The 25,340-nt window shown below is 42.8% G+C and overlaps 1 protein-coding gene across 2 annotated transcripts in view; it reads right to left on the bottom strand.

Moving 5' to 3' along the window:
- pkd1a (polycystic kidney disease 1a) overlaps positions 1-25,340 on the bottom strand; it is a 66,761-nt gene that overhangs the window by 20,647 nt on the left and 20,774 nt on the right. For both annotated transcript variants that reach the window (XM_008304353.1, XM_008304354.1), the window contains exons 17-38: positions 24,759-24,889; positions 21,961-24,590; positions 21,161-21,355; positions 20,745-21,044; positions 20,182-20,633; positions 19,700-19,850; positions 16,845-16,997; positions 16,356-16,496; positions 11,758-12,079; positions 11,442-11,658; positions 8,464-8,623; positions 8,220-8,372; positions 7,381-7,525; positions 5,513-5,842; positions 5,245-5,333; positions 4,728-5,043; positions 3,264-3,441; positions 2,854-3,118; positions 2,576-2,771; positions 737-907; positions 514-657; positions 217-427 (exon numbers count right to left, since the gene is read on the bottom strand). In XM_008304353.1, the coding sequence (XP_008302575.1) occupies positions 217-427; positions 514-657; positions 737-907; positions 2,576-2,771; positions 2,854-3,118; positions 3,264-3,441; positions 4,728-5,043; positions 5,245-5,333; positions 5,513-5,842; positions 7,381-7,525; positions 8,220-8,372; positions 8,464-8,623; positions 11,442-11,658; positions 11,758-12,079; positions 16,356-16,496; positions 16,845-16,997; positions 19,700-19,850; positions 20,182-20,633; positions 20,745-21,044; positions 21,161-21,355; positions 21,961-24,590; positions 24,759-24,889 (7,050 nt within the window). The remainder of the gene's footprint in view (positions 1-216; positions 428-513; positions 658-736; positions 908-2,575; positions 2,772-2,853; positions 3,119-3,263; positions 3,442-4,727; positions 5,044-5,244; positions 5,334-5,512; positions 5,843-7,380; positions 7,526-8,219; positions 8,373-8,463; positions 8,624-11,441; positions 11,659-11,757; positions 12,080-16,355; positions 16,497-16,844; positions 16,998-19,699; positions 19,851-20,181; positions 20,634-20,744; positions 21,045-21,160; positions 21,356-21,960; positions 24,591-24,758; positions 24,890-25,340) is intronic.

Raw genomic sequence — 25,340 nt, 5'->3', positions numbered from 1 at the left:
ATTGATACAAAGTGTGAATCTGTAAAGGCAAACCGGCCCAAAACATTGGCAAACTACAACGTCTCATACCAGTGGTTGGTTAGAGTAACCAACAAAGGGTCTGGCAGCCAACAAAGGAGTGACAGTAGGGGGCAGGAGAGTGTCTCCAGACATGACCCGATAATCAAAATCACATATAGCAACAGGATGAGTTTTTATTCCTCAACAGACATGTACCTGTGTCTCTTGTCCACCACGATGCCGTACCACAGAGTGTTGGCCAGCAGGAAAAACTGCAGCAACACGGCGCAGCATGTTGCTCTCTGCAGGCGGGTGAAGGGGCTCCGGGGGGGTCTCTCCCACAGCGACAGCCACAGGTGACTCTCACACAGCGCCCTCTGCAGCTCACAGCGCAGGAGGCGAGGCAGCTGACGGAGCGCAGCCTCCTCTGTGGACAAAAAAAACAACAGTGAACAAACTTGCTGTATCCACCTGCAGCTGTTTGTCACACGTCACCCGGTTGCGGTCTCCTACCTGAGGCCTCCACCTCGATCTCCACCCGTCCGTCTGTTCTCTCGTTGTCAACCGACAGCCATTCCTCAGCCAGGAAGTAGAAGCTGCTTCCTGTCTGCAGGTCTTTCACCAACACGTACTGAAGCAGCCAGGCTGGAGACAGACCTGGTGGAGGGGCAGCAGCTGATGGTTACAACAGATCTGTTAAATACCGGCTAGTGTGTGAGTGTGTACGCGTCTTTACCTTTATTGTCGTGCCAGATTCGAATTTTCCAGATACTTCCCAGGCTGGTGTCCGTGGCTATGTGAAAAATGTCGAGAGCATTTCGTGTGAATGCTCCTCTGCTGTCGAGGTGACGGTGTCCACTGCGACTCTCACGTCCGTACAAACTGATTCCTACATGAGCCGTGGTGCCTGAAGGACAGAGAGACGTTGGTTGCACAAATCCTGCAGAGACTCTGCTTTGGATCAGCATGTTTAATTTGTGATAACACAAGATTTACTGTTAAAATAATTACAGCACTTCTCTAAACAGGATGTGTAATTGTTCTTCCAGAGATTGCATTTTTTTTTGGTGAGTAACAGATGAGAAAAAAACAAAACAAAACAAAACATCAGTATACATGCCTCTTGACCCTCTGAACCTTAAAACTCATAGATGCGTTTAAAAAGCATATTATTTGTTTCAATACTTGCAAAATGACACCATTTGTTATAGCAAGAGCCCACGACACAAAGGAAGACTTGTGGGATTATCAAGTTTCCAACTGCCCTTGAACTAATTATGTGGGATTTTCACTTTTGTTGAGGAAAACAACCAAATCTAAACTTTAAATCATGATCATGTTTCCACACTATTGCTTTATTCTACTTCTCTCATTTAAAAACTCGACAAAAATAAACACTTTTCAGTAACCAAGGGGCCATGACTGACTTAGCTGCAGTCAAAAGTCAAAAATTGTCAAACATTTACAACAACCGAGGAAAAATCACCCAAATTACACCATTTATCAGAGCCAGATGCTGTTAAAACAGAAACAAAACGTTGGATTTTCAACTTTCTGACAGTCCTTGAACTGCTTCTCTGTGATTTACTCTTGTTTTAGTGCACTTCACAACTAATTATGTGTCTTTTAGTTTCACTGGGAAAAAACAATCTAAGCTTAAAATCAAAATATTATATCAAAATCACTTCATTCTGTATCTCATTTTTAATTGCCAAAAACTAACCAGATTCTGTATAAAACGTAAAATCCTAAAAATGTTGTGCTCCTTAGTGTTTTAACTAATTACTAAAATCCATTCTATGTAGAGCCCCTATTTTTTCAGTATTTGAAACATCTGTGGGCACTTAGAAAAACGTTGCACATGCGGAATCCAGGTTGTAAAATTAAACAAATACCTTAGTATACTGCAGAACAGAGTTTTTGTTTTTAGTTCTTTCTAATTCTAGCTATGTTTGTGCTGTTTCCATAAAGGTGCAGGACTTTATGTTGCAGTAACAAATGAGCCTACAGCGACTCAGAACGTATAGGAACCAAAAACGCCCAGAAACTTTTTTTCATTTTCTTTGTTATGCATTCTCTTTGTCGCCTACGTATGGGGGTATTATTGTAGCAAAACTATTTGTAAATGTGTATGGAGAGTTGTGTGTCTCAATCTGTGTGTCTGTAGTGAGATTTGTCAATGTGTAAAAAGATTTGTCAAAGATTCGTTTGCGGGTCACTGAGCAAAAACTTTCATGATGGCTTGCAGGTGGCATTACTACTGAGGTACAGAACAGGCAGAGTGAACGAGCCTGTGGGCCTGAGCTCAGAGCATAGAAACCCTGAAGTTACAGATAGGAGTCTCTAAAGGCAGAAGTGTAACGGTGGCTGTGGCTCAGGTGGTAGAGCGGGTTGTCCTCCAATCTCAAGGTTGGTGGTTTGATTCCCTGGCCTCTCCGCAGTCGAAGTGTCCTTGAACCCAAAGTTGCTCCCAATGGCAGGCAACACCTTGCATAGCAGCTCAGTCGCCATTGATGTATGAATGTGTGTGTGAATGTGTGAATGATCATCGAACAGTGACTCCTTCTTATCTCACCTGCTCCTCGACTCCAGCCAGTTTTGACCTGAACCTCGTACTTAAAGAGTCCGTCTCGGCCGCACAGCGGAACCACACCTGCCCGACGGAGGTCCAGCTGATCCAGCTTGTGCAAGACGGCCGCCGCCACAGCGTAGCTCAGCAATCCCAAAATGCAAACCAACAGCACGACCAGACTCGGTGCACCCGACCGCTCCTGAAGAGGAACGGAAATGGTTTGAGTGTTTATTTTTAAATTATGAGCACAGAGAGTGAATCTGTGTTTACGCGATACTGACCGGTACTTTGAAGCTAATGGCGTTGGCCGGTACAAACAGGCTGGCAGCAAAGGCCGTAAGGTGTCTGGTGCGGCAAACTGCTCGGCTGGAGTTGGTCTCCGCCAGGGGTACCATGCCGTCTGTCCGCCACTGCTTCTCGCTCTCGCTGAAGTACTGACACAGAGACGCAAACACCCCGACCTCCAGACGAACACCCACGGGGCGGGATTTAGGGTTGCAGGGCGTCGTCACGTTGATGAAGTAGTCCAGAGTGGTGTCGAAGGACCTGTAACGCAGGACAGACATGATGGTAGATGCAAAATGTTAACGCTTCGAGACCTGGAAGTCTGAACTCTGCTGCCAGCTGTTATAAACTTTTGGATGCTTTATACATATTGTATTTTAAAGCAGTGAATTATCATGGGTCTTACTCTGGCGACAGGAAGAAGGTGTATTTTCTGTGGTCCAGATCTTGCCCTCTGGTCATGCTGAGCGTGATACGTTTTCTATCTGTGCAGTTAAACTCATTTGGTTGTTCGTGGGAATGAAGGTAGGCGGTGATGTACGGCTCCTCCTCATCCCTTTCACTTTCATCCTTCTCTGTTGCATCTGGAAAAAGATGATAAGTAATGATAAGAATGAAACAGGCTCAATATAATTATAAATACAGGTATAAATTCAGTTAACCTCCCCTTACTGCAAAACAGGTATGATTTTTTCTTAAATCGTCAAAAAAGACACCATTTATCACAGCCAGAAACTGTAAAAACAGACAGACTCACTGGATTTTCAACTATCTGACAGTCCTTGAACTACTCATCTGTGATGTACTGTTACGTCGGAACACTTTATTGCTAATTATGTGTGACTTTCATTTACTTTGTGACAAAGAACTAAATCTAATCTTAAAATCATAATATTTAATCAAAATACTATGATGTATGAATCTCAAAAATAAGCCATTTTCTTTTACCAGATTCTTGAAAAAGCTTAAATTTCTGCATTTCTCAGCACAACCATGAAGCCACTAGTGACTCTGTTGTGACAAACAGTAACGTGGCGCCAGAACTGGGCTGAACTGCAGGCAGTGTTTATTCAAATTTAAAACGCAAGTAGTGAAATATCTCACATTTATCCAGTATTGGTCACATTTGGGGGCACAAAAAGCTCGCACATGTTGATTCCAGGTTTTTCCAATCTTTGACTATTTATATTACAATTTTACAAAGAAATCCAACTTTCTTTTTTCTTTTATAACAAGATAATATAGGATCATGTAGAGAGATGCAACACTTTATATTACAGTGGAAACTAGCCCACAGAAATCAGGGGTTGACGAGTAAACAGTAAACAAGGAAACTAATTAAGCTACTATTTCTGAAGCATGCTACTTCTTTTGGTTTTTGTAGTCTTACAAACTTACAAGGAAGTTCATTTTAACCTCTTTGTATTAAGTGAATACTTACACTGACCACAGTATGTAATGTTGCTATTTGGCCATTATAATCACTATATGTATAAAAGCTCATACAAAATTCACACCGTGACTCTCATGCTGCAATTACACACTCGACAGATTCATAATTATATATAATTTTGGCAGAATAAAAACATTAGTGTTCAATTACAAAGACTGCAACAGGTGTCAAAACAACACCAAATGATTTTTTACTTTGACAATTACTGCATTATAGTCACTTGGACCATGCCGAAGTGACTATAATTAAAAGGAAAAGGTCACTTCTTTTACAAAGCAGTTCAAACCTGCTGCTAAATTTGAAACTGATTAAAAATGTTGCTGTCTAAGCCTAACTAATTTAGGAGCATTCTGATGTTCAGCTCCACCTGCTGATGCGTCCACCTGCACTGTATTTCTGATGAATGTGAGCGCTGACCTTCCACAGAGGTGAAGTTGAGCTGCACAAACAGTCCCGCCTGTCTGTTGCTGTTTCCGGTGCTGACCCTGACGACAACCGAGTCACAGTGGCTGATGTTAACAGCTCCAGCTGCAGGAACTCCTCCAGTGCCAGAACCCTCGGCACCCACTTCTCCACTGCTGCCGTTGTTGACGGCAACGGTGATGGCTAGACTGTCATCAAGGCCAGATATGGGGATCTGTGTGCCGTTTTCAGTGCGAAACTCCATGGATGCCACCTCAGTGGAGACAGTGTAGTTGGCCACATAGTTGAAAGGGAATGGGTTGGACTCCACCTGAAAAAAATAAAATAAAATAGGAGAAATTCGTAAGAGGAAGCAAAAGGTGGGAAAAAAATGATCTGAAACAAGAAAATGAGAACTGATGATAGAGTTCCACACTGGAAGCTTCCCTGCTGCCAACCATCTAAAGAGCAAGTTCAAAAGGAGAATTTTGCACTTGACCGGTCCATCATTGTCAGTGCTTTCTTATGTCACCTGAAAAAGCAGCTGCATGATGCTGTTTCCTGCAGCAGCTCTGCCGAGACTTTTGTTGAAAGCTCGAGGGATGGAAAACCGCTGGCACTCTGGAAATACATAGAGAGAAGAGGAGATAAAACACTGTAATAACCTGACATGATCGACGTGTCTATTCACGGCACAGTTTATAAGTATTGACTTTGCATAGATTATGACTTCATGAAACTTATCATCTCCACAAACATAGCTCTCACTGACTTATGAGGTGCTGAATACACAACCGAACCTGGACTGTTGTTGCCATGGTAGCAGAGCAGACTCTGAGGGTCAGCCAGTTTCCCCGCGGCGGCGATTTCAGCTCCCCTCAGGACCAGGGGCTCCTCGTTGAGCACTCTGGCGTGCATCAGGATCAGCATGAGGACCGAGGACAGGCTGTATGCTTTGGCCGCCACTCGCAGCGGGTGAGGCTCGGGTGAGGAGGGCGAGGCGTCCAACAGGATGTTTCCGTGATCCTCAGCAGAGGAGGACGAGGAGGAGGTGGGTAAGGAGGAATCCAGGTAGGGATGATGGAGGTATGAGTGGGAGGCTGACTGGCTGACCTGGTGGATCAGATCACCTGGAGGACATGTGAGATGAAGTTAACGGGTAAAGAAGATAAGACATGCTGAAGAAAAGTTACAGTTTCTCCTGTACTTATGCTGCTTGTTCGACTGGATTCAAATCATTTAGTCAACATTCTTTTCCCGAAAGAACTTGGTTTAACCCTCTGAATCCCAAGCAGTATCTGGCTGTTCTTTGCTCCTGTCAAACTTTTCCTCACTGTGGGCTCACTTTATTTCCTTTTAGAAAGTCCTGCATCTCTATGGAAACAGCACAGCAATGGCAAGAAGTAGAGAGACCTCAAAAATGTCTTCTGTGCAGTCTGATAATGTTATAATGGCATCAATCATAAAAAAGAAAAAACAAAATTTGAATTTCCTTGAGTATTTACTTTACATAAGTAGAAAATCCTGCAGTCGATATACACTGCATGTTCTCAAATGCCCCAAATACTGATCTACACATTACAGATATTTTACTTTTTCCATTTTTAATTTGTTTCCATACTTTCATCCTATCTGCTCTGTGCAAACACGGCCTGCAGGTCACCTGAAATCATCCTTGTCATGTGACTGTTGGTGACAGTTAAGTCACCAGTTGTGCCACTTAGTGCAGAAATTGTAAATTTTTATTTCTTACAGAATCTTGTTAGAGCAAACTTTTTTTAGCACATTTTTAAAGGAGACGTAGAATAAAGTGAAGATGAAATACTGTGATTTAAAGTTCCAATTTGGTTAAGTATAAAGATGGAACAGCACATGACAGGTAATTAGTTCAAAGATATTCAGAAAAATTTGACAATTCTGTCTGTTTTCTTAGAAATAGTTGGATTGTAAGCTGGCTGTTTAAGCAAATTTCCCAACCAAGCAGCACATCATATGATTAGTTCAAATACCAGCAGGAAATTTAAAATTTAATCATTCTTTTGTGTTTTGTGTTATTAACAGGTCTTTCAAACACGCCTTCCGGTTTTGGGGGTCAGAGGGGTAAAGATAATTATATTCACATATATATTCAGGGAAAGTAAAAATCTTCAGTAGATCTTTGATGCAGATTAGTCATCCAATTAACAGTCTATGAAATCCTGGACTGACTAACTGTTAACACCATGACTCACTGACATTCACCTTCACAGAGTCTAAAAGAGTCTGAAGACTGGCATAATGACCAAGAGTAGCAGTTCTGCAGTACATTTATTATAAAAAGATTTGTAGATACAGGGACACATGTTGCTTTGCCTTCAGACTAACACTGTCTGAATCATAAGGCTTTGTGCTTTCAAACATTGTATAACTTGATTCCGATATTCAGAGGCAGAATTGTCACTGAGAGCACAGAGTATTAAGCATCAAAGTTTTGTTTCAACACTATCTAATAAACCTAAAATGCTGCCATATAATAGCAGCCAAGTATGTGATCTGGTGACAAGAAACAGGAGGCATCACCCTCCACTTAGTAATACATATACATGAGTATACAACTTGGTGTGACCTCATAACTGGTAAAATAGCAACAACGATATTCCTAAAGATGAAAACAATGAGTCTTTCTCACCCATGATGTTCAGGATGTTGTCGGCTATTTCTGTGGGGGTGACGGTTCCCTGCTTGGTGTCTGTTTGCAGAATCTCCAACATGGACTCCAGCTTGTTCAGAGTGCTGTTCTGACACTCCTCACAGATGAACTCGGGACTCACCGCCTGGAAAACACACTCATTTGTTTGCATTCGTTGTCTATTTCTATTCTTTTTAGCTTTATTCTTAAGGCCAATTCATACAATCTGCGTGCCCCCAAGGGTCCACGCCACTTAAATTTCGCCATCTATGAAGTCCACAAGGGTGCGCAGACCCCTTTGCGGACATCCATGTGCTGCCCAGAATTTGTGAATGCGGTGCAAGCACGCCGACTGCACATGGACAACAAACAGTGTTCAACAAAAATGCTTGTTTTTAGGAAAAACTGCAATACACAACTTTTTAATTCATTATTTAAAGAATAGTAATTGTAGTAGTCTCTGCCGGACGCTGAGGGTACTTTGTAACGTGCTTTCCATCAGCAGTGCCACAAACACAGTGGAAAGTTCTACGTTCTCCAGAAATCCTGTGCTATGTTCGCCCACTGTTCTTGACACACTTTGGGAATAATCATCAATGGTGCTACACCTCAGTCTGTAAGTGGCTGCTGTATCCAGTAAAAATATGACAAAGTGTTTTCCTTTGTTTCATATGAGGGGTAATGCGACCGGACCACTGTGCAGAACATCCCAGACCTTTGCGGTATGACTTGATCTGCTCACATGGAAAAAAAAAAACATAAATTGGCTCCTAATCTTTACAAATTTCCCTGTTTTCCTTTGTTTCTTATCTACTTCCGAACACTGTCATCCTACTCACTGTGCACTGTGCCAGAGCAGCAGAGGTCTGCTGGATGTCGTTGACGGTGGTCAGATCCAGAGCAGTCAGAGCTCTGGTGATGTTGCTGCGCACTCTGACTCTGTAGTCACGCTCATCTCGGGTCACCTGTGACGGATCCTTGGTCTGCTCATACTGGAAGAAAGTACATACAGAGTATTCTTCATGTCTTATCAGCTTATGGCTGACTGGATGAATAAACGCGTTAATTAGCGTCCTCTCTTACCTCATTTAAGACTGTAATGAGAACCAGTGATAACTCTCTGACCCTCTGGGAGTCTCCCTGCTCCAGCAGCTTTTTGAGTTTTGTGTCCGTCAGCTCAGACAGCCAGTGGGGCAGACTGCTGTACTCGGGGGGTGGAACTGGCTGCACAACCTCAATGGTCCTTAACACAAACACAACAGACAAACGTATTGCGGGTAAATACTGGGTTCCTAACTTTTCCATATTTATGTAGACCACTGCACTAATGCAAAGATTTTAGTCTCTTTCATTAAAGCTGCTGCTAGATACCATAAGAATTTAGCAGCCAAGACAAAACCACTGAGACAGAAAGACCAATTAACAATGTTTTCTCTGTACTAATATTAATTAAACAATGCGTCGACTTCTGTGCGTCTACAGTGAGCTCAAAGGTCAATAACTGACCAAAAAAAAAAAAAACAACAACCTTGGAGATGGAAACGTTTTCTACAAGAAGAGAAAAACTGTAGTAATGTTCTTCAGGAGCTAGAGCCAAATGGGGCATAACAAAAAGTATTTAGAAGGACAGAATCCTACTTAATCATCTACATTAATCAATCCAGAAACCTGTCTGTGGTTTTAAAAGGTATGTCATTCCTTAAAAATCGGCAAATTACACCATTTATCACAGTCAGAAAGTGTCGAAACAGAAAGAATTGTTGGATTTTCAATGTTCCGGCAGTCCTTGAAACACCTGTCTGCCACGTGCCAATCCATGAGGAATGTAACCAAACCTAAGCTCAAAGCGTGACATTTCATCAAAATCACTTTATTCTATTTAATTCTTTTTACAAATCGCTAAAGTTAACAGTTTTCTCGAACTAAAACTACAATTTTGAAATCCTTGATGCAACTAAAAATCTATGAGGCACTTATCAAATGAAACTGCACGAATAGACCTTTCCAATCATGCTGGTGGCTTGTCTGCAGGACAAAATGTTGGAATGAAAAAATAGTGTACAGCTCGGCAATTTATCTCCACATGCAGTACTTTAGTTTGAATTACTAATGAGTTCATCATTGCATAAATATGAGAACATACGTGTTTGGTAACTTTCTTAAACTTGCTTAAAAATCTCTTTAAAACTTCTTCCTCTCTTCCTCTCTATTCTTAATCCTAAAAATACTAATCCATTATTAATTAAATAAGCTGCCTTGAAGCTCTCCTTACAGGTAGGCATAATGTTCTCTATTAAATCTGTTTTGATGCTTGTCTAACTGCAATTAGTTTTATTCAGACCAAATGTTTAGAGCGAGCAGTGACGAGAGCAACTAATGAGACATATTAATGATTCATTAGGTTGAACGTCTCACCTTAAAAGACCATATTGTGAAACATGTGCCAAATGCGTCATATGTTCCCCAGAATGTCAACGACAGACATGTTAACATTTATGCAATGCAATGACAATGATATGTTATTATCACATCACTAGAAAGAGCAGAACCAGAGCTTTGTAATTCTGCTTGTTTGTATTCATACATCAGTACTGAATATTTTATGACACTTTTGCCCATTTTCACTCTCCGGCTTTTGTGTTAAATAAGTCCCAAAGTCCTTGTTGCTTCATAATGCATATACATGCATAATGCCTATACATTTTAATAATGCACCATCACATCAGTTGATGGAAGATGTGAATAGTCCATAAAGATGCAGCATGTATGACTAGGTCAGGGGTCAGGATCCTTCATCCCTCTGCTGTGGCTCCTTGTGGGTTTGGAAAATAAATAACGAGTATTAAATTTAAATTTCTTTTATTTAAGTTGGTTCGTTTTTAAAAAGGGCTGCAAGGTGGCTCGGTGGTTAGCATTGTCGCCCGACTCGCCGAGTAGTAACAAGGTCGCCGGTTCGCGTCCCGGTGAGGACACCCGGGATCTTTCTGCGTGGAGTTTGCATGTTCTCCCCGTGCAGCGTGGGTTCTCCAGGTTCTCCGGCTTCCTCTCACACAGTCCAAACACATGCTGAGGTTAATTGTTGATTCTAAATTGTCCGTAGGTGTGAACGTGAGTGTGCTTGGTTGTCTGTATTTAAGTGTAGCCCTGTGATAGACTGGCGACCTGTGCAGGTGTCCCCTGCCTTCGCCCAGAGTCAGCTGGGATAGGCTCCAGCCCCCCCGCGACCGCAGTGAGGATTAAGCGGTGTATAGATAATGGATGGATGGAATAAATTTGAAGATTACGGTGATCTTGTAACATTAATGCCGGCACGCGCAGCGTTGCCAACTTGGTGACTTTCTTGCTAAATCTGGCGACTTTCCAAATCTTCTTGGCAACTTTTTTTTTTTGTCAAAAGCGACTAGCGACAAATCTATCGACTCTTTCTGGTCTTATTGGAGACTTTTCTGGTGTTTTGGAGACTCTGATGTGACAACATGTATCGTTCTGCAGTTATTGTCCTCAGCAAGCAGCGGTGCTGCCGTGAGCTCCTCCGTCCCAAAGCGCTCACAGGCGGTCAGGAGTCTGGTCAGCAGTCCCAGCTGCAGGCAGCAGGCTAATCAGACATCATTTTTATTTTACTGCAGGTGGCTAATTTAAGTTTGGCTTTTACTTCATATATACAAGGAGGATTCAAATGGACACGAAGTATTTTATTTGAAAGTATGCTTCAACCCAGCGTTTTTTGGGGGGAGGGGGAGGGTTCAAAATGTTTTTGTTGCATGCAGAAATAAAATTTCGGTTTCTCTGTAGCAGTTCTTTGATTTCATAAATGCAATACACTATAGTTTTTTCATACATAGCATAAAGGTAGAATACGATACATGCAGTGTTATTTTCATTTTACATGTCCACTGGGTTTTGTGGCTCCCGGTGTTTTCTTTTCAGTGGGAAACGGGTCCAAATGGCTCTTCGAGTGTTTAAGGTTGCCGACCCCTGTACTACATAGTGAGATTACCCTGTAAATAGCCCAGGACTCACAGGGTTAACACAACTAAAAAAATGAAGTAAAACGCAGTTACTCGTTAAGTGCGGTGACAGCAGCTCCCTGGTGGTCCTCCACTGTGATGGACACGGCTACACGGTGTCGGGCCGGTCTAAAGCCCGGAGGCAGGAAGGCCGAGTGCTCCGGACTGCTGCCCTTGTACACACAGAAATCCTCGCAGTAGTCTTCTCTGCAGCGCGTCACCAGCAGACTGTACAGCAAAGGAGTCTCTGAGACCCCCAGATCGCTGTAACCTGCAGGGTGGGAAACACAAAGGGAACGTATGAGAGAAGAAAAGACAATGATGACAACAAACAGGTGATGAATGCAAGAGGAAGAGAGGCTTCTCCCACCTGAGCAGTTGAAGTGCACTCGGTCCAGCAGCGTTCGTATCCTCCAGCTTTCACCGTCCTCAACGCCGTAGTCCACCCCCGCCTCCCCTCCCACTCTCAGGTGACACTCCCCACCTGCTGGGGGGTTATTGTGGTGCAGCGTGATGGAGGCGACGCCCTCGCCATCTAAACTGCTGTCGGTCACATGCAGGGTGAAGATGTAGGAAACTCGTGGCTGCAGGACGCCCTGCCGCAACACCAGATTCATGCCGTCACTTCCTGTGGTGGTGGATCGGATGTTCAGGGCCAGAGTCTCGTTCTGCAGCGTCATGGCGCTCCAGCGCTGAGAGTCAGAAAGAGAGGGAAGGAGATTTTAGTGATGGCAAGCTGTGTTTGGCATTTTCCTTAAAAAAATACTCATCCTGCTAATAAATTAAATGAACAGCCTCGAAGCTTTCATTAAAAAATAGGCACAATGTTCTGTTTTACATTTGTTTTGATGCTTGCTAACTGTAATTAATATAATTCAGACCAAATGTCTATGGCAGCAGTGATGAAAGCCACCAATTAGATAGATGAATGATTTATAAGGTGGAGAAACCCGGACGGTAATGTCCCACCTTAAAAGCCTTTTGTGCCACATGTGCCAAGTGTCACGTCTCCAGAATGAGTCTTTCAGTTTTTCAGCTCAAAATATTGCCAAGACTGTTAATTTTACCATGACTGTATAACCCCTGGTTTTAGTTCTGTTCTGAACAAGCTGTTTCAGTGTCTGTAGCTGTAAATGCAGATGAGCTGCTGCTGTCCACGTCTCTTTCAGGAAGAAAACTCTCTCTGTATGTATGATTACCAGCGCAGAGCTCAGCAGTTGACCGTGGCAACCAAGGGGTGAACGTTCGGTACTAATTCGACCTCCTCCATTTCACTTTTATGGGCTGTGATGCGTTTTTCGGCACTGAGTTTAACGTCAAACCACATTTTAATTTTTAAAAATTTATTTCTCCTAGCGATCTCTCCTCTAACCCAACAGAAATAACTGCAGTGGTTATCTTGTCCCATGCAGTATTTTTTCTTTCATTGTTCATCCCAACATTTAACGCACCAAACAGTTTCTGGTTAGCTTCAACCTCGCTGACAAGTACTTCAATTTTGGTTTCCGAAAAGCTCCTCTTTGTCGCCTTCTTTGCCATGATGATGAACGGTAAGGGAGGAAAAATATTCACCGGCTTTACAAAGAGGCATGTTGTTGCCGTATATGGTTAATTGGAGTCGTTTCTGAAGACAAGTGATCTCGAAAGTGCACAAGCATGGTGGTTAAGAACAAGTGGGATTTACCAACACTGATGACTTACTGATGTGCGTACGACCTACATACGCATGCTTGATAAATGCAGATTTTTTTGTACTTACGCACACCCTATATTTCATTCGTAAGACAGAATTTACGACCTTTTTCTACGCACTGGTATTAAATGAGGCCCCAGGTGGTTGAGAAATTTTAGAGTTAGCAGAAGCAGCTCTAGAAAGTGAACAAACCTGGTGAACTGTGAAGCAGATCCTTATTCTGAATGGCTCATCTCATAAGTGAGAAGTAGGATTCAAGAAAAATTGAGCTGGACGACGATTGGTTCCTCAGTTAAACCGCTGCAGTTCAGTAAAATTCTTAGTAGCTTATAAAGCTGGGAGGTTATCTAGTTTTAAGGGGTTTGAGGAATAGCGGGAGTAAACATTCTCATTTCTTTAAAGTTTATACATCGAAGTTTATCACAAACCACAAAACCTAAAAAAATGGATTGTCACCACATGCAACCGTTTAAGTTAGCTGTCTGTTTTTAATGGGGAGCAAGCATCAAAAGTTAGCTTGGCTGGGAATAAGAGACACATAGTAGAGCATAAGACAGTTTAAAACGGAGGGGAAAGCATTTTGGGAAATGCAGAGTGACGGTAACTGCTGACTCGAGCTTTCTATTCAGCATGCAGACATGAGAGCGGGATTCTGATTTAGCTCTCAGCACAAAGTGTCTATTTAAAATCTGAAACTTGTCCTTTCAACACCGAGAGCGTTCTAAATTTATATGAGGATATAACTGGTTATTAATGGTTGCGAAAGTGCTGAAAGGATCCTGCAGCAGCAGAAACCTTTAACCTATAATTTAAAGCTCTATACTAAGAATTGAGGTCACATTTAACTCTCTTCTACATTATTCTGTTCATATTAACTTGTGCCATCTTGTCTTTTTACCCAGTCACCAACACTTCAGAGAAAATAGACCCTGTATCTTTTGATTAATACTCATAAATCATTAGAGGGATTTCTGTCGTGATCAGATTATTGCAAAGAAACTTACTGCTCAAAGTTAGAGCTCCAGAGGGACTGGCAATATCAAAATAAATAAATTAATAAAATTACTCCACCTGCTTAGAACTTTGAAGCAACTTAAGATTAAGTTCAACAAAGTCTAAGTAGCCAAAATATGTCTGAGTGTAGCGGGAGAAATTGCATAATTTGTCTGCCATCAGTGGCATCAGTGTGATCCCTCCAGTGTGATTACACCACAGACTTCACATCTGCTGTGATTACAGCAGAAACCGAGACAGACACGCCTCAGATACTTTAGTCCATATTGATTTCCAACTCAGACGTATTATTACAACTACCTTAGAGTCAGCGACACACATTCTGCAGCTGCGATTTAGGAGCTAATAGAAAATTCTCCGGCGTAACATTAACGCGCAAACTCTGCAGCAACAACAACGCAGCACTCTCTTCTGCTTATGTTGCCATGACAACGATATGATGGGCAAACAAGTCCCATTAAAACCACATTTATCCGGGGACAAGACTGCTGTGGATCCGGCTACACTGTGCATTCAATGCCACCGACAATGTTTTGATTTAAATAAAAATGTAAATATGAACTTTCGTGCCCCTTTTTCCTACTCCATGGACTACAACGGCACCCACTTGTAACTCAAAGCTGCCATACCCCTAATAATGTATAATTTTAAGCTGTAATACAATTTAAATAGGTTACTTATGTAAGAACATCACCCCTGACGTCACTAATCTGCAAAATTAGCTATAGAGAGCATCTTTTGAGTGCCAGGCTGTAAACATGTTTTTGGCACTTCCATGTCGGCCTCCTTATTTAGCCCCAGAGGTTGTCACTTGGTCATAAATAAATCATGATCTGTATTTATTCAGTTTTTGTTTTTTTAAGATACCCAGCATTATTTTCTGGTTTCTTTGACAGGGCACAGCTAATAAAAGCATTGTGGTAGTAATGGATTTACTGTTGAATTGAGTGGTTGTGCGCAGCAAGAACTGACAAAAAAACAGAAATCTGTGTAGCTAAATTTAATATTTTATGCTCTTGGTCTGGAGGAAATTGGGGTCATATGCTCTTGACAATTTAGACCAAGTTTCGAAAACTGACAGCGAGTATTTATTATGTATTGTATTCATAACACGAGGTATGAGTCTGAATTAACTCGTTGTTCAATCCAGACTTTGGGAAGCTGTAGATTACATACGGTCCCTTAAGTCATTTTGAAGTTTTGGCTTAAATTTTTGATAGATTTGCCAAAATGTCTATGCTTTACTTTGTCATCAGTGGATTCAGTATTGACTGATGAACAACGCAAGTGTGCAAAAAGTGAAGCGGTCCAAAAACTTTCACAAGTGACTGCACAGCTGACTTCTCTTCTCTCTCCACTGGCTGTGGGTGGAGTTTAGAATTCAAACACAACTGCGATTATTACCAGACTACACACAGCGAAGCCCCCTGAAGACATCTGTGCATTTTTGTGTCCAAATAGAAACTTATAAGTCTCTTAGTTCCCAAACTTTGCAGTTTCCTCTCATGATAACATCATTTAATTCTATAGATTTTCTTTTTAATCCTCAAGACTTTCTCACACTCTGTTGCTTTTTGGACAAATTCTTAACTTGTTTGTTGATTATTTTTATCTGTATTAAAATGTTTTTCTTGAGAAGCAATTTGTCAATTTTGAAAATTGCCCATTTTAAAGCTAATAAATTTTTTTGTAAAGTGCTACATAAATACATCTGTATTTAATGACTTCTTTCAATCACTCCTTCGAGGCATTTAAGAGCCTAAAGCAAAACTGAATTTCTTTCAGCTGATGCTTATCTTTCACCCCTCTGGTGACATATAAGTCAGATATACCGTCAGCTCAGAGAAATAAATTTACCGCTGCACAGCATGGAAGCTGAAGTACAGTGTAATCATAAAAGGTTACACCACAGCTGCACACAGTCAGCTGGCATGTGAAGTTTGAGCTCCAGCGACTGGACGGGTGTTTTGTCTCTCAAATAGTTTCCTCGTGTCAGTTAGGACATAACATTTTCTCTCTGGCTCCAATTGTGCGATGAGCTCACTCTCACCCACACACTACTGCCTGCATCTCAAACCCCAGGGAAAGTCTGAATAAAGCAGAGAGGAGATGAGGTGGAGCAAGAGCGGAAGAAAAAAAAAAAAAGCAAGAGAAGGACCTGGAAAATGTTGCTGCTTCTGTGGCGCAGTGACCTCATTTTGCTGAGGCACAGAAAGCGATGTTTAGATTGTGTATTTGTGCCTGCGTGAGTGTGTGTTTACCCCACGGTGGAGGCCCTGGCAGTTGGTGCAGGTTCCTTTGAGGTAGACATACGAGTTCTGGCTGACCTCGTAAATGGACTGGGCCTTACAGGACACACACTCCAGATACACCATGGGAATGTGGCCACTCTGGACGAGCACCTGTCAAACACACAGGGATCAAATGTTAGTGGTTCAGAGAGTTTGTGGCTCTGATCAGAGAAGTCTCTTTCTAACCATCTTGAAACATAAGCAAATATCTGATTTATGTGTTTTTTCCTCTTGAGTCTTTCTTTTACTCAGTATCGTACAGTCTATTCTGTGCCATTATAGACCACATTTGTTTTCTTTTTCTTTTTTTACATTTTTATTTTTATCATCTTTTCACCCTCTACTGTTTAATCTGAATGAATATATTTTTGCTGGCAGCAGACAAATGTTCAGGAGCATAAATAGATAAGTGTGAAGTAACTACTATTGTCAATAAAGAGAACAACGGTGTTGACTTACAGTCTGTGTGGTGGACTCTGGTGCCATCCCGTCTTTGCTGACGGTCAGTTTGAAGGTGTATTCAACGTCGGCTTCCAGCTCGGAGCCAGAGATTCCCAGCACAGGACCGCTGGAACCCAGGCCGAAGTTCAGACTGGAGCAGTGCTCTGGACCCTGAAAACAGAAATAGTCCAGGTATTTTCTTTATAAAACCAATGAACTGTACATCAAACAAGAACAGGGTTTGTATAAGACATGAGTGTTGATCTTCAGAGTGAAGGTAGAAATACACTGATACAAATGACAAATTGGATCTAATGAGACTTAAGTTCAGTTCAGACATGCACTGTATATGTCAGCTTCATATCTGAATGATGCTTTATGGTAAAAAATAAACAAGAGAAAGAATCTGTGTTTTTATCGAAAATGTTTTGTTCTCAGTAAAACACGTACTGTAACTGTGTCGATACAGATTTGTATCTTTATTGTCGTGCTTGTAAAGACACTAATGGAAATAAACTGTCATCAACTAAAACATTCTATTTTGTCCCATCAAAGTTGTTAGATTTTCATTTTATGATAATCAATTTCTTCTGTGTCATATTTATAATTGTATTAAGATCTTTCATTGTGTCAGTGGCCTGTAAAGCACTTTGAGTTGCATTGAATTGCTTGAAAAGTGCTAAATATATATATAGGAGACTTAGTGCCTGACAGTGATATTTGACTTTGTCAGCTGTACAAAACAACTGTATAAGGGAAAAGTTCAGAAACTTCTCGTGGTGCTGAGGACAGAGCATGTCATGGTCACCCCTATGAACATGTGTAAACAGTGTGGAAAACTGTCATTGTCAGGAGATGACATGATGCTACACTATCAACAGAGGGACATGTGTTATGACAGGTACGTTATGGTTTTATGACCACTGGTAGGTGGATTTCTCCATGGACCGTAAACTGGAGCCGGGATGAAAACACCACACTCTGCATCAGTCAGCAGCCAAGATGAACCATTCTTCATGTGGAGGATCATTACTGGTGACGACAGGTGGCTCTGCAGCTACCACCAAGAGGAGAAACAGCGAAAGAGCCAAGGCACATTGGGTCAGGAGCGCCAGGAGCGTGCTTGTTGTTTTCTTCCAACATTTACGCAGGGTCGGACCATTAAGGAAGAGTTCGATTGTAACAACCTGAGGTGTTACAACATCACCACGCTGTGCTCCGGTCACTCTGTGCTATGTTTTTTTTGCCACAACAGCATAATCATTGCTCCCCATCAATAGATTTTCTCCCTGTGAATTATCCCTCTTCACCAAAGAAAAACTCGAGTTGAAAGGTCACCATTTTGACAGAGTTGAAAAGATTCAGCACTTATCCCAGATGCTGTCTGACATGTTTACATAACTTCCAGGCAGCATTACAAATGTTGTAGAAGTGCTGAAAGCTGTCTTGCTGCACAAGGAAACTACTTTGACGGGATGACGGCCAGATTTAAACGAGGTACAATTTCTGAGTCTTTTTGATCATCCCTTGTACCACCTTCTACAGTTGTATTTGGTGAGGACAGTTAGAATCAAGCTGGCGTGTTTCGGTCCACTCGTTTTCTTTTCCACTTTGACTCTTTCCGCTAGAGTGCAAAAACGATTTCACTTTCTCTGGTCAAACTGAACGTCCTCCTTTGTCTTTATCAACCGTGCTGCACAGCAATGTGTGTGTGTGTGTGATGTTGTTTATGTGGAGTGTGTAATTGTCAGGGTGGGGAGCAAAGCACCAGCTGTGGAATGCCGAGTTTATCTCTAAACAGTTACATAACTCTTTAAATGCCTGCCTGCTTAGATGTACTACACACAGACACACACGTCGGCCCTTAGTTCTTTGTGAGGACCTTCACTGACACAATGCATTCCTAACATTAACCATCACGACTAAATACCCAACCCCAACCCTCACTCTGATCCAACTTTAATCCCGGAACTCAATCTCAACCCTTAACCAGCCCTTTTTTGAACATCTTCCCCAAAACGAGGACTGGATGAAACAGACTCACTCTTCAAAAATGCACACACTTTCAGGGTTTAAAACTCGAAGTGGTTCTCACAAAGTTGGACATACGACTTCACACACACACTCCGTCCTGCTGGATACACCCATCCCATTGGGTCTTATATTGTGGTCTTTTGCTGCTCCGGCAGAATGTGTTCCCGCCCAGCCAAGCAAGCAGCGAGTGTGAAAAACACCAAATGAACACACACACAAGCATACACTCAACACTCAGCAGACACACTAACAAACTGTCCTGAAATAAGTTCTCCTCCTCACATCAGTGCTGCCAAGGCTCTCTGAAGCCAGTTACAGAACTCAGGACCAGATGACTATTATGTAATTTTTTTTCACAGCCTCCTTTACAGGATTAAGTTCTCCAAACTCTGTTTTAGGAGTTCACCATTTCAAAGGACAATATGAAATTCAGAGAGTGGAGTTTGGCCTGACAAGTGAACACTCCTTTTTGTATTAGACTCCAGTCAAATGTTAAAAAAATAGCGAGAAACACAGAAAAACAATCCTGTCTAACCTCAGGAACTAAGGTAGAACAGTTTTATTCTACATAAACGCATCAGTTACGAACACACCATTCACTATTCCACTATATACTTTTGAAATCAGCTGCTATATATTAAATAATAGCTGTAATCCATTGTAAAAGGCAGAAGTTTTAATTCCAAACATGCTTATCAGCTATATTAAGATAGATGCTGCCTAAACAGTTGAGTAGCTCCTTTCTGTGCTCCTCCTTTGAACTGGCCTACTACATTTACAGAGAGCAGATAGACCAATTGCCCATGAAAAGCAACTTTCTGTTTCACACCAGTCTTTACCTTGGATGTACTTTGACACTCCCAGTGGTAGTGGAGCAGCGACTGGCTGTCTGGGTCCATGTTGGGGTCGTACGACTGCTCGGCACTGAGCTGCAGGTCTTGTGTCCTCGGCCAAACCCTGTAGGTGCCACCTTCTACAATGGGCATCAGCCTGACAAGAAAAAAAGGGAAAAATTAGCAGAAAAAAAAGTTCCTGGCATCTCTTATTGCCACCATAAATGATTGCTCTATTGATCAACACGTCACAGTCAAGGGTAAGAGGAGCACCTGACAACCTCGGAATCAAGTAAGCAATTTTTCTGAACTTTCTCTGTCAGAGTTTAAATGGACAGATGGACAGACGGACAGACAGATATTATAATGCTATTTGGCACTTCAAGATTGGAGCACCGATGATTGCCGATACAGTAAGTATTGTATTTTGCCACGTAAACACAAATAATTAAACAAAAAACAAACACACAGATATTTGTTGCACTGACCTGGCTGCCATGACACCGAGATGCAGACAGGCAGCCTTCCTTAGTGGCACGCCTTCATATGACAGAGAAAACACCAAGGTGTAGTTCCCTGCTGTCAAAGCCATCTTCGGTAACGACAGCTGCAGCCGCCGCACATCCACCTCCCCCGGCAGGCGAATTCCTCGGACAGGCAAATACCGAGAGGGCTGAGTGAGCGCTCCGGACGGCACAGGGTTGTCTTTCATTATTTCACTATCACAGGAGGACCCTGGGAGTATCTGCCAGAGGTACTGAGCTCCGTAGCGTATGCAGCCTTTCAGGTCCACGCTGGCCTCTACCAAAGCGGGCTGGTAGCGCCAGATGGACAGACGAGGGGCTTGAACCACGTGCACTTCTGGCTCTTCACACTCTAATACGCTGATGTTTACCTCGACCTGGGCCAACACCCAGCTCACCATGTTGCTGCAGTTTACCTTGAAAGGAAATAAACAAGCTGGTAAATTTGCAAACTTGAAAACATCTGTGAAATCAATACATCTCATATTTCAAGGACCAATAAATAAATGCAATTCAAAGTAACACACCGTGACCAGGTAGTGTCCTGGGTGTCTGTACGCATAACCCACAGTACTGGTGTTGGTGTGAACTTGAGTAGAACCGTCACCAAAGTCCCACAAACACTCCACACGACTAGATCTGGGTGTGACGAAGGCCATCAAGGTGACCGTCTTATTGATGAAAGTGTCCCGAGGCACTGCATCCAGGACGGCAGCCTTCAGCAGGTGCTGCACCACTATGTGCCTGGTGATGTTCTGACCGTGCAGGTTGTTTAAGGCCCTCAGGTAGATGGTCAATGAACCCGGTTCTTCTGGTGTGTAGGGCACCTGGGGTGTGGTGTGATTCATAGAGATATATCAGCATTCATACTATTCATAACTCTGTCCTATGTTGTGATGTTTACATCATATTTAAAAAGTCATAAATCTGTAATTGACCATACCTCTTTGCCCATATGTGTCGCCTTGTGGAGTTGCAGATCAAAAGTCCACAGGAAACTAACAGGTTTGCCCGTCAGGATGTTGGCCACAAACATTTTCCTCACACCCACAGGGATCGCTGCACAACTTCCCTGGATGGAGAGCCCGCGCACAGGCTCCATTACATCCACCTGGAGATGGTGCCTCTTGGAGCTGACCTGGATTGTCACATTGAACCACACAACACATATAAATATAGCACTGTTTTAGTCTGACTTTCTTTTGCAATAAGCAGAATACCCTAATTTCATTCATTCAGTCAATCTCTATTAAACTCAGAGTCCAATAAGGTGTGGAGTTCTCATTTACAATGGAGCTGAGCAGGAAAACAAAAGATAAAGACACACATTATAAGAAACTTGCATAAGAATGGCAATAAATCAATGAGAGGCAAAATTAGCTGAACAATATAAATATTATAAATACAACTGTAGGCAAAATAGGATGAAATTGAAAACCTTAATTGCCCAAAGGATAAAAATGAATCATGCTTTCAACTGTTCTGCATGGTTTTCTAGATTTCACAAACAAGGTGAGTAAAATTGTATTTTGTCTGTGTAAGTATGTAAATGTATTTATGTCAGGCAGTGATAGCAAACCTTTTATGCTACTGTATGGGTAATGTTAAGTAGCTGGCTTGATGTGATACTATTTTGTGTAACTGCTGTTTTCAATGTTTAAAGTGTTTTTTTTTTTCTAATAAGAGTGAAAGAATGAAAATGGACTCTTAAAATGTACCATCTTTTTTTCTTTTCAACGTTACCTGGTTGTGAGCAGTGAGATTCACCATGTACGAGTCCACCCTGGTGAACACATGGCTGAAGGTTGTGTTCGGCTGAGGGTAAATGGTGGCATCGCCGCTGATGCTGAGGATAAGACGAACGTCTGTACCCGCTATCATGGTAATGGTGAACTCCACCTTTTCATCCACTGCTGCAAGCTTCTTACTTGCCTTCAGCTCCAACCCCTGAATCTTGTCCTGAACAAAGAACTCTCTGGAGACCTCCTGCCCACTGACATCGTTGGTGGCATTCAAAGTAACAATGGCTGTTTTCGGCTCCTGAAAGATCAAAGAAGTTTTCTTTCCTGTTTCTGTTCTTCCCTCCATCAGCCACGTCCACATCACATTGGTTCCTGTTAGCACCTCCCCTTGGAGCAAGACGTTCACACCTGTTGCTACATAATTCTGCTCGGTCACATTGGTAGCAGTGAAGCCAAGCCCAGAAATAACTTCCTGGACACTGACAATCTCTGACACAACTTCTGAGCTAACTTCATTGAAGACTTCCACCTTGACTTGTTTTTGGCCAGGACTGTTGAAGTTGTGGGTTTTCCAGGGTGTGTTCCAGTCCAGAATGTTCCCATCTACAGTCCAGCGGTACTGCAGGTCTGTACCTTCATTAGTCAGTACTGTCATGTTTGTAGAAGAACCCACAGCAACTGGATTGTTGCTGATCTGCAGATTCACACCTTTAGCTGGTTCGAGAAAGTGGATGGTTCTGTTGACGGAAAGCTGCCCCAGAAGGTTTGCTGCCCGCAGAAGGATGTCACAAGGACCTGGCTTGGAGAAATTGAGCTCTACAGTCTTCCCAGTTATATTAAATGAGCTGACAGGGTCCTGCTCTCTAATGAGGTTCCAAGTAAAGGTCATGTTGGTGCCTTCCTTTAATCCTGCTTGAAGGTGGAGAACACGGTTTGTAGCGTAATAACAACCGTCCAACCCTGTGCCTCCACCTCCTCCGAGCTCGTCCGCTAAAATCTGCAGTCCTTCCAGCTCACGTTGGACAAACAGGATGATGCTTGCTTGTGATGTTCCCACATCGTTCTCCGCTGTCACAATGATGTTGAAGGTGCCAACAGAGCGGAAGGTGTAGAACATGGTGTGAGTCCCTGGAATTGAGGTGCAGCAGTATCCAAGAGAACCGGACACCATCCAAGAGAACCGGACACCCTCTCCCTCCTCCATTTGAGCCTCAAAGTGGACTGAGGCATTAAGAGGGACATTTACCAAGCTGGCGTTAACCTTCAACCCACGGATTGGTGCTAGCACAGCAACAAGCAGAACAGTGTCATTCTGACTAACTGTGTTGGCTGCTTTTAGTGAGATATTATAGTTTCCCGAGATGTTGTAGGTATGGAGGGTATTCTTGCCTGTAAGTACATTTCCATCTCCAAAATTCCAAATATAAGTGACATTGGAGGCCAATGAGGAAGTTGTGAAAGTGTATGGTGCTCCAAGTGTCAGGTTATTGGACTTTGTGCCGTTGTGTTTAATAACAATAGGTCCAATGGGCATCAGGACCTCAATCACAGCACTGGTGTTACTGGCGGAGATGTTATTGAAAACATTTACTGTAACAATGTAAAGACCGGGGTTTCTGTACACTGTCAGGATATTCCCAGAACCATGGACAAGCACATGATCTTCCTCTCTACCAAAGTCCCACTGATAGCTGTAGTTAAATTGTGGCTCCGCTCTAATGTTGAACTGTATTTCCTCCCCTACAGCGTAATGTGATTTCTCAAGCACAAGGCTGATGTTGGTCAAAGCTGGCTGCACACACACCAAGTTAAAAAAATTGTCCCTGGTGGCCTTGTTGACCCGACTGGACAGGAGCAGAGAGAGGTGGTAGTTCCCACTTGTCTGGTAGGTGTGTGAGACTCTGGGGTTTCCGTGTTGTGTCTCATTGGGGCTTCCGTCCCCAAAGCTCCATTCATAAAGATGAACCGACGCGTTACCAGACACCCAGGCTTGAAAGTTGACTGGGGTCCGCTCTTGGACACATCCGGACGGCTCCATCCTTATAACTTGGAAGACGAACACCTGAACGGGGAGGATTGTCCAGCCAGAGCTAACAGCATTCATGGCAGTCACATTCACTGTGTAATTGCCATCTTTGACGTAGCTGTGAGACACCTCAGGTTTAGATGAGGTATAGATGGTGCCATCACCCATTGAGAACGTCCAGGTGATGTTATTACCTGATGCTAAGCGTGCTGACACTGTAGTGGGACTGTTCAGCTCTGTGGGAGAGGAGCTTTCAGCCGTCAGATCTTCAATCTCCTCATACACAAACATCTCAGCACAAGCGTCTTTAGAACTGATGGTGTTGTTTACTGATACGCACACGTTGAATACGCCGCTCTGTGCATAGGTGTGCGCCACACGGCGTCCTTGTAAGGGGGCAGAACTATCTCCAAAGTGCCAGTCGTAGTGAATGCCGTACGGCGAGGGCAGAGGGTGAGCTTCAAAATCGGCTGATTTGCCCGCAAGGAGGAGTTGTGGCTCTGTTTGTATATCAACGCGAGTGAGGATGCTGTAGACGCTCATGTTGATGCTCTGACTGATGTTCTCGTAACGATTGGAAACTGAAACAAGAGCCGTGTATATTCCTGTAGAGAAAGAGGAAAGAAAGAGAAATCAAGATAAAGAGCTTTTTTTAAAACTACATGTTATTATCCACCAGCAGGCTTTAAACATTGCAACCCTGCACAGAAACAAGTGGATATAGCTCCATTAGTGATGACTGTATTCTAGTACTTCTGATAGTGAGAGGTTACCTGGCTGAGAGTAGATATAGGTGATGTTGTTGCTTAGGAGGATTTGATTAGTAGAATCTGGGCAGAGGAGGGACAGAGGGTAGGGTGGCTTGTATTCAAACTCTTTATATCCGCCGTCACCGAAAGACCATCTGCAGCACAACAGAGACAATGTAAAACCATTAAAAGAGGACTTTCAGATCCAGCTTTCCGTCCCCTTTTGGTCCCCACTATGTGATTGTGTAAACAGATTTTATCCACACAACATGAGTAATACCAGCACACATGCACTCACTGGAAAGCTGGAAAAGGAGGAATCTTTTCTGACGACGCAAGAGAGGGTTTGGACGAGGAGAAGTGGAAACTGAAAACTCAGGAAGCCTCTCTGGACCAAGGATTGGTGAGAGCAGAGGGGTAGCTAAGTGAAAGAGTGCTCTAAAGCTGGGAGGGTGGGGACGTGAAAAAAAAGGAGGGAGGTAGAAAGAGTAAAATAGAAAGAGTGGAAGAAAAAGGAAAAAAAAAAAAGTACAGGGGAAACAGCCGCGCAGAGGGGAAAATTCTTGTCAGCAATCTTCCCTAACCACACGGTTATAAATCCAAGGC

The sequence above is a fragment of the Stegastes partitus genome, unplaced genomic scaffold, assembly GCF_000690725.1.
Source record: "Stegastes partitus isolate 25-593 unplaced genomic scaffold, Stegastes_partitus-1.0.2 Scaffold2198, whole genome shotgun sequence".
NCBI classification, from domain to species: Eukaryota; Metazoa; Chordata; class Actinopteri; family Pomacentridae; genus Stegastes; species Stegastes partitus.
This window is presented reverse-complemented; position numbering and strand designations above follow the sequence as displayed.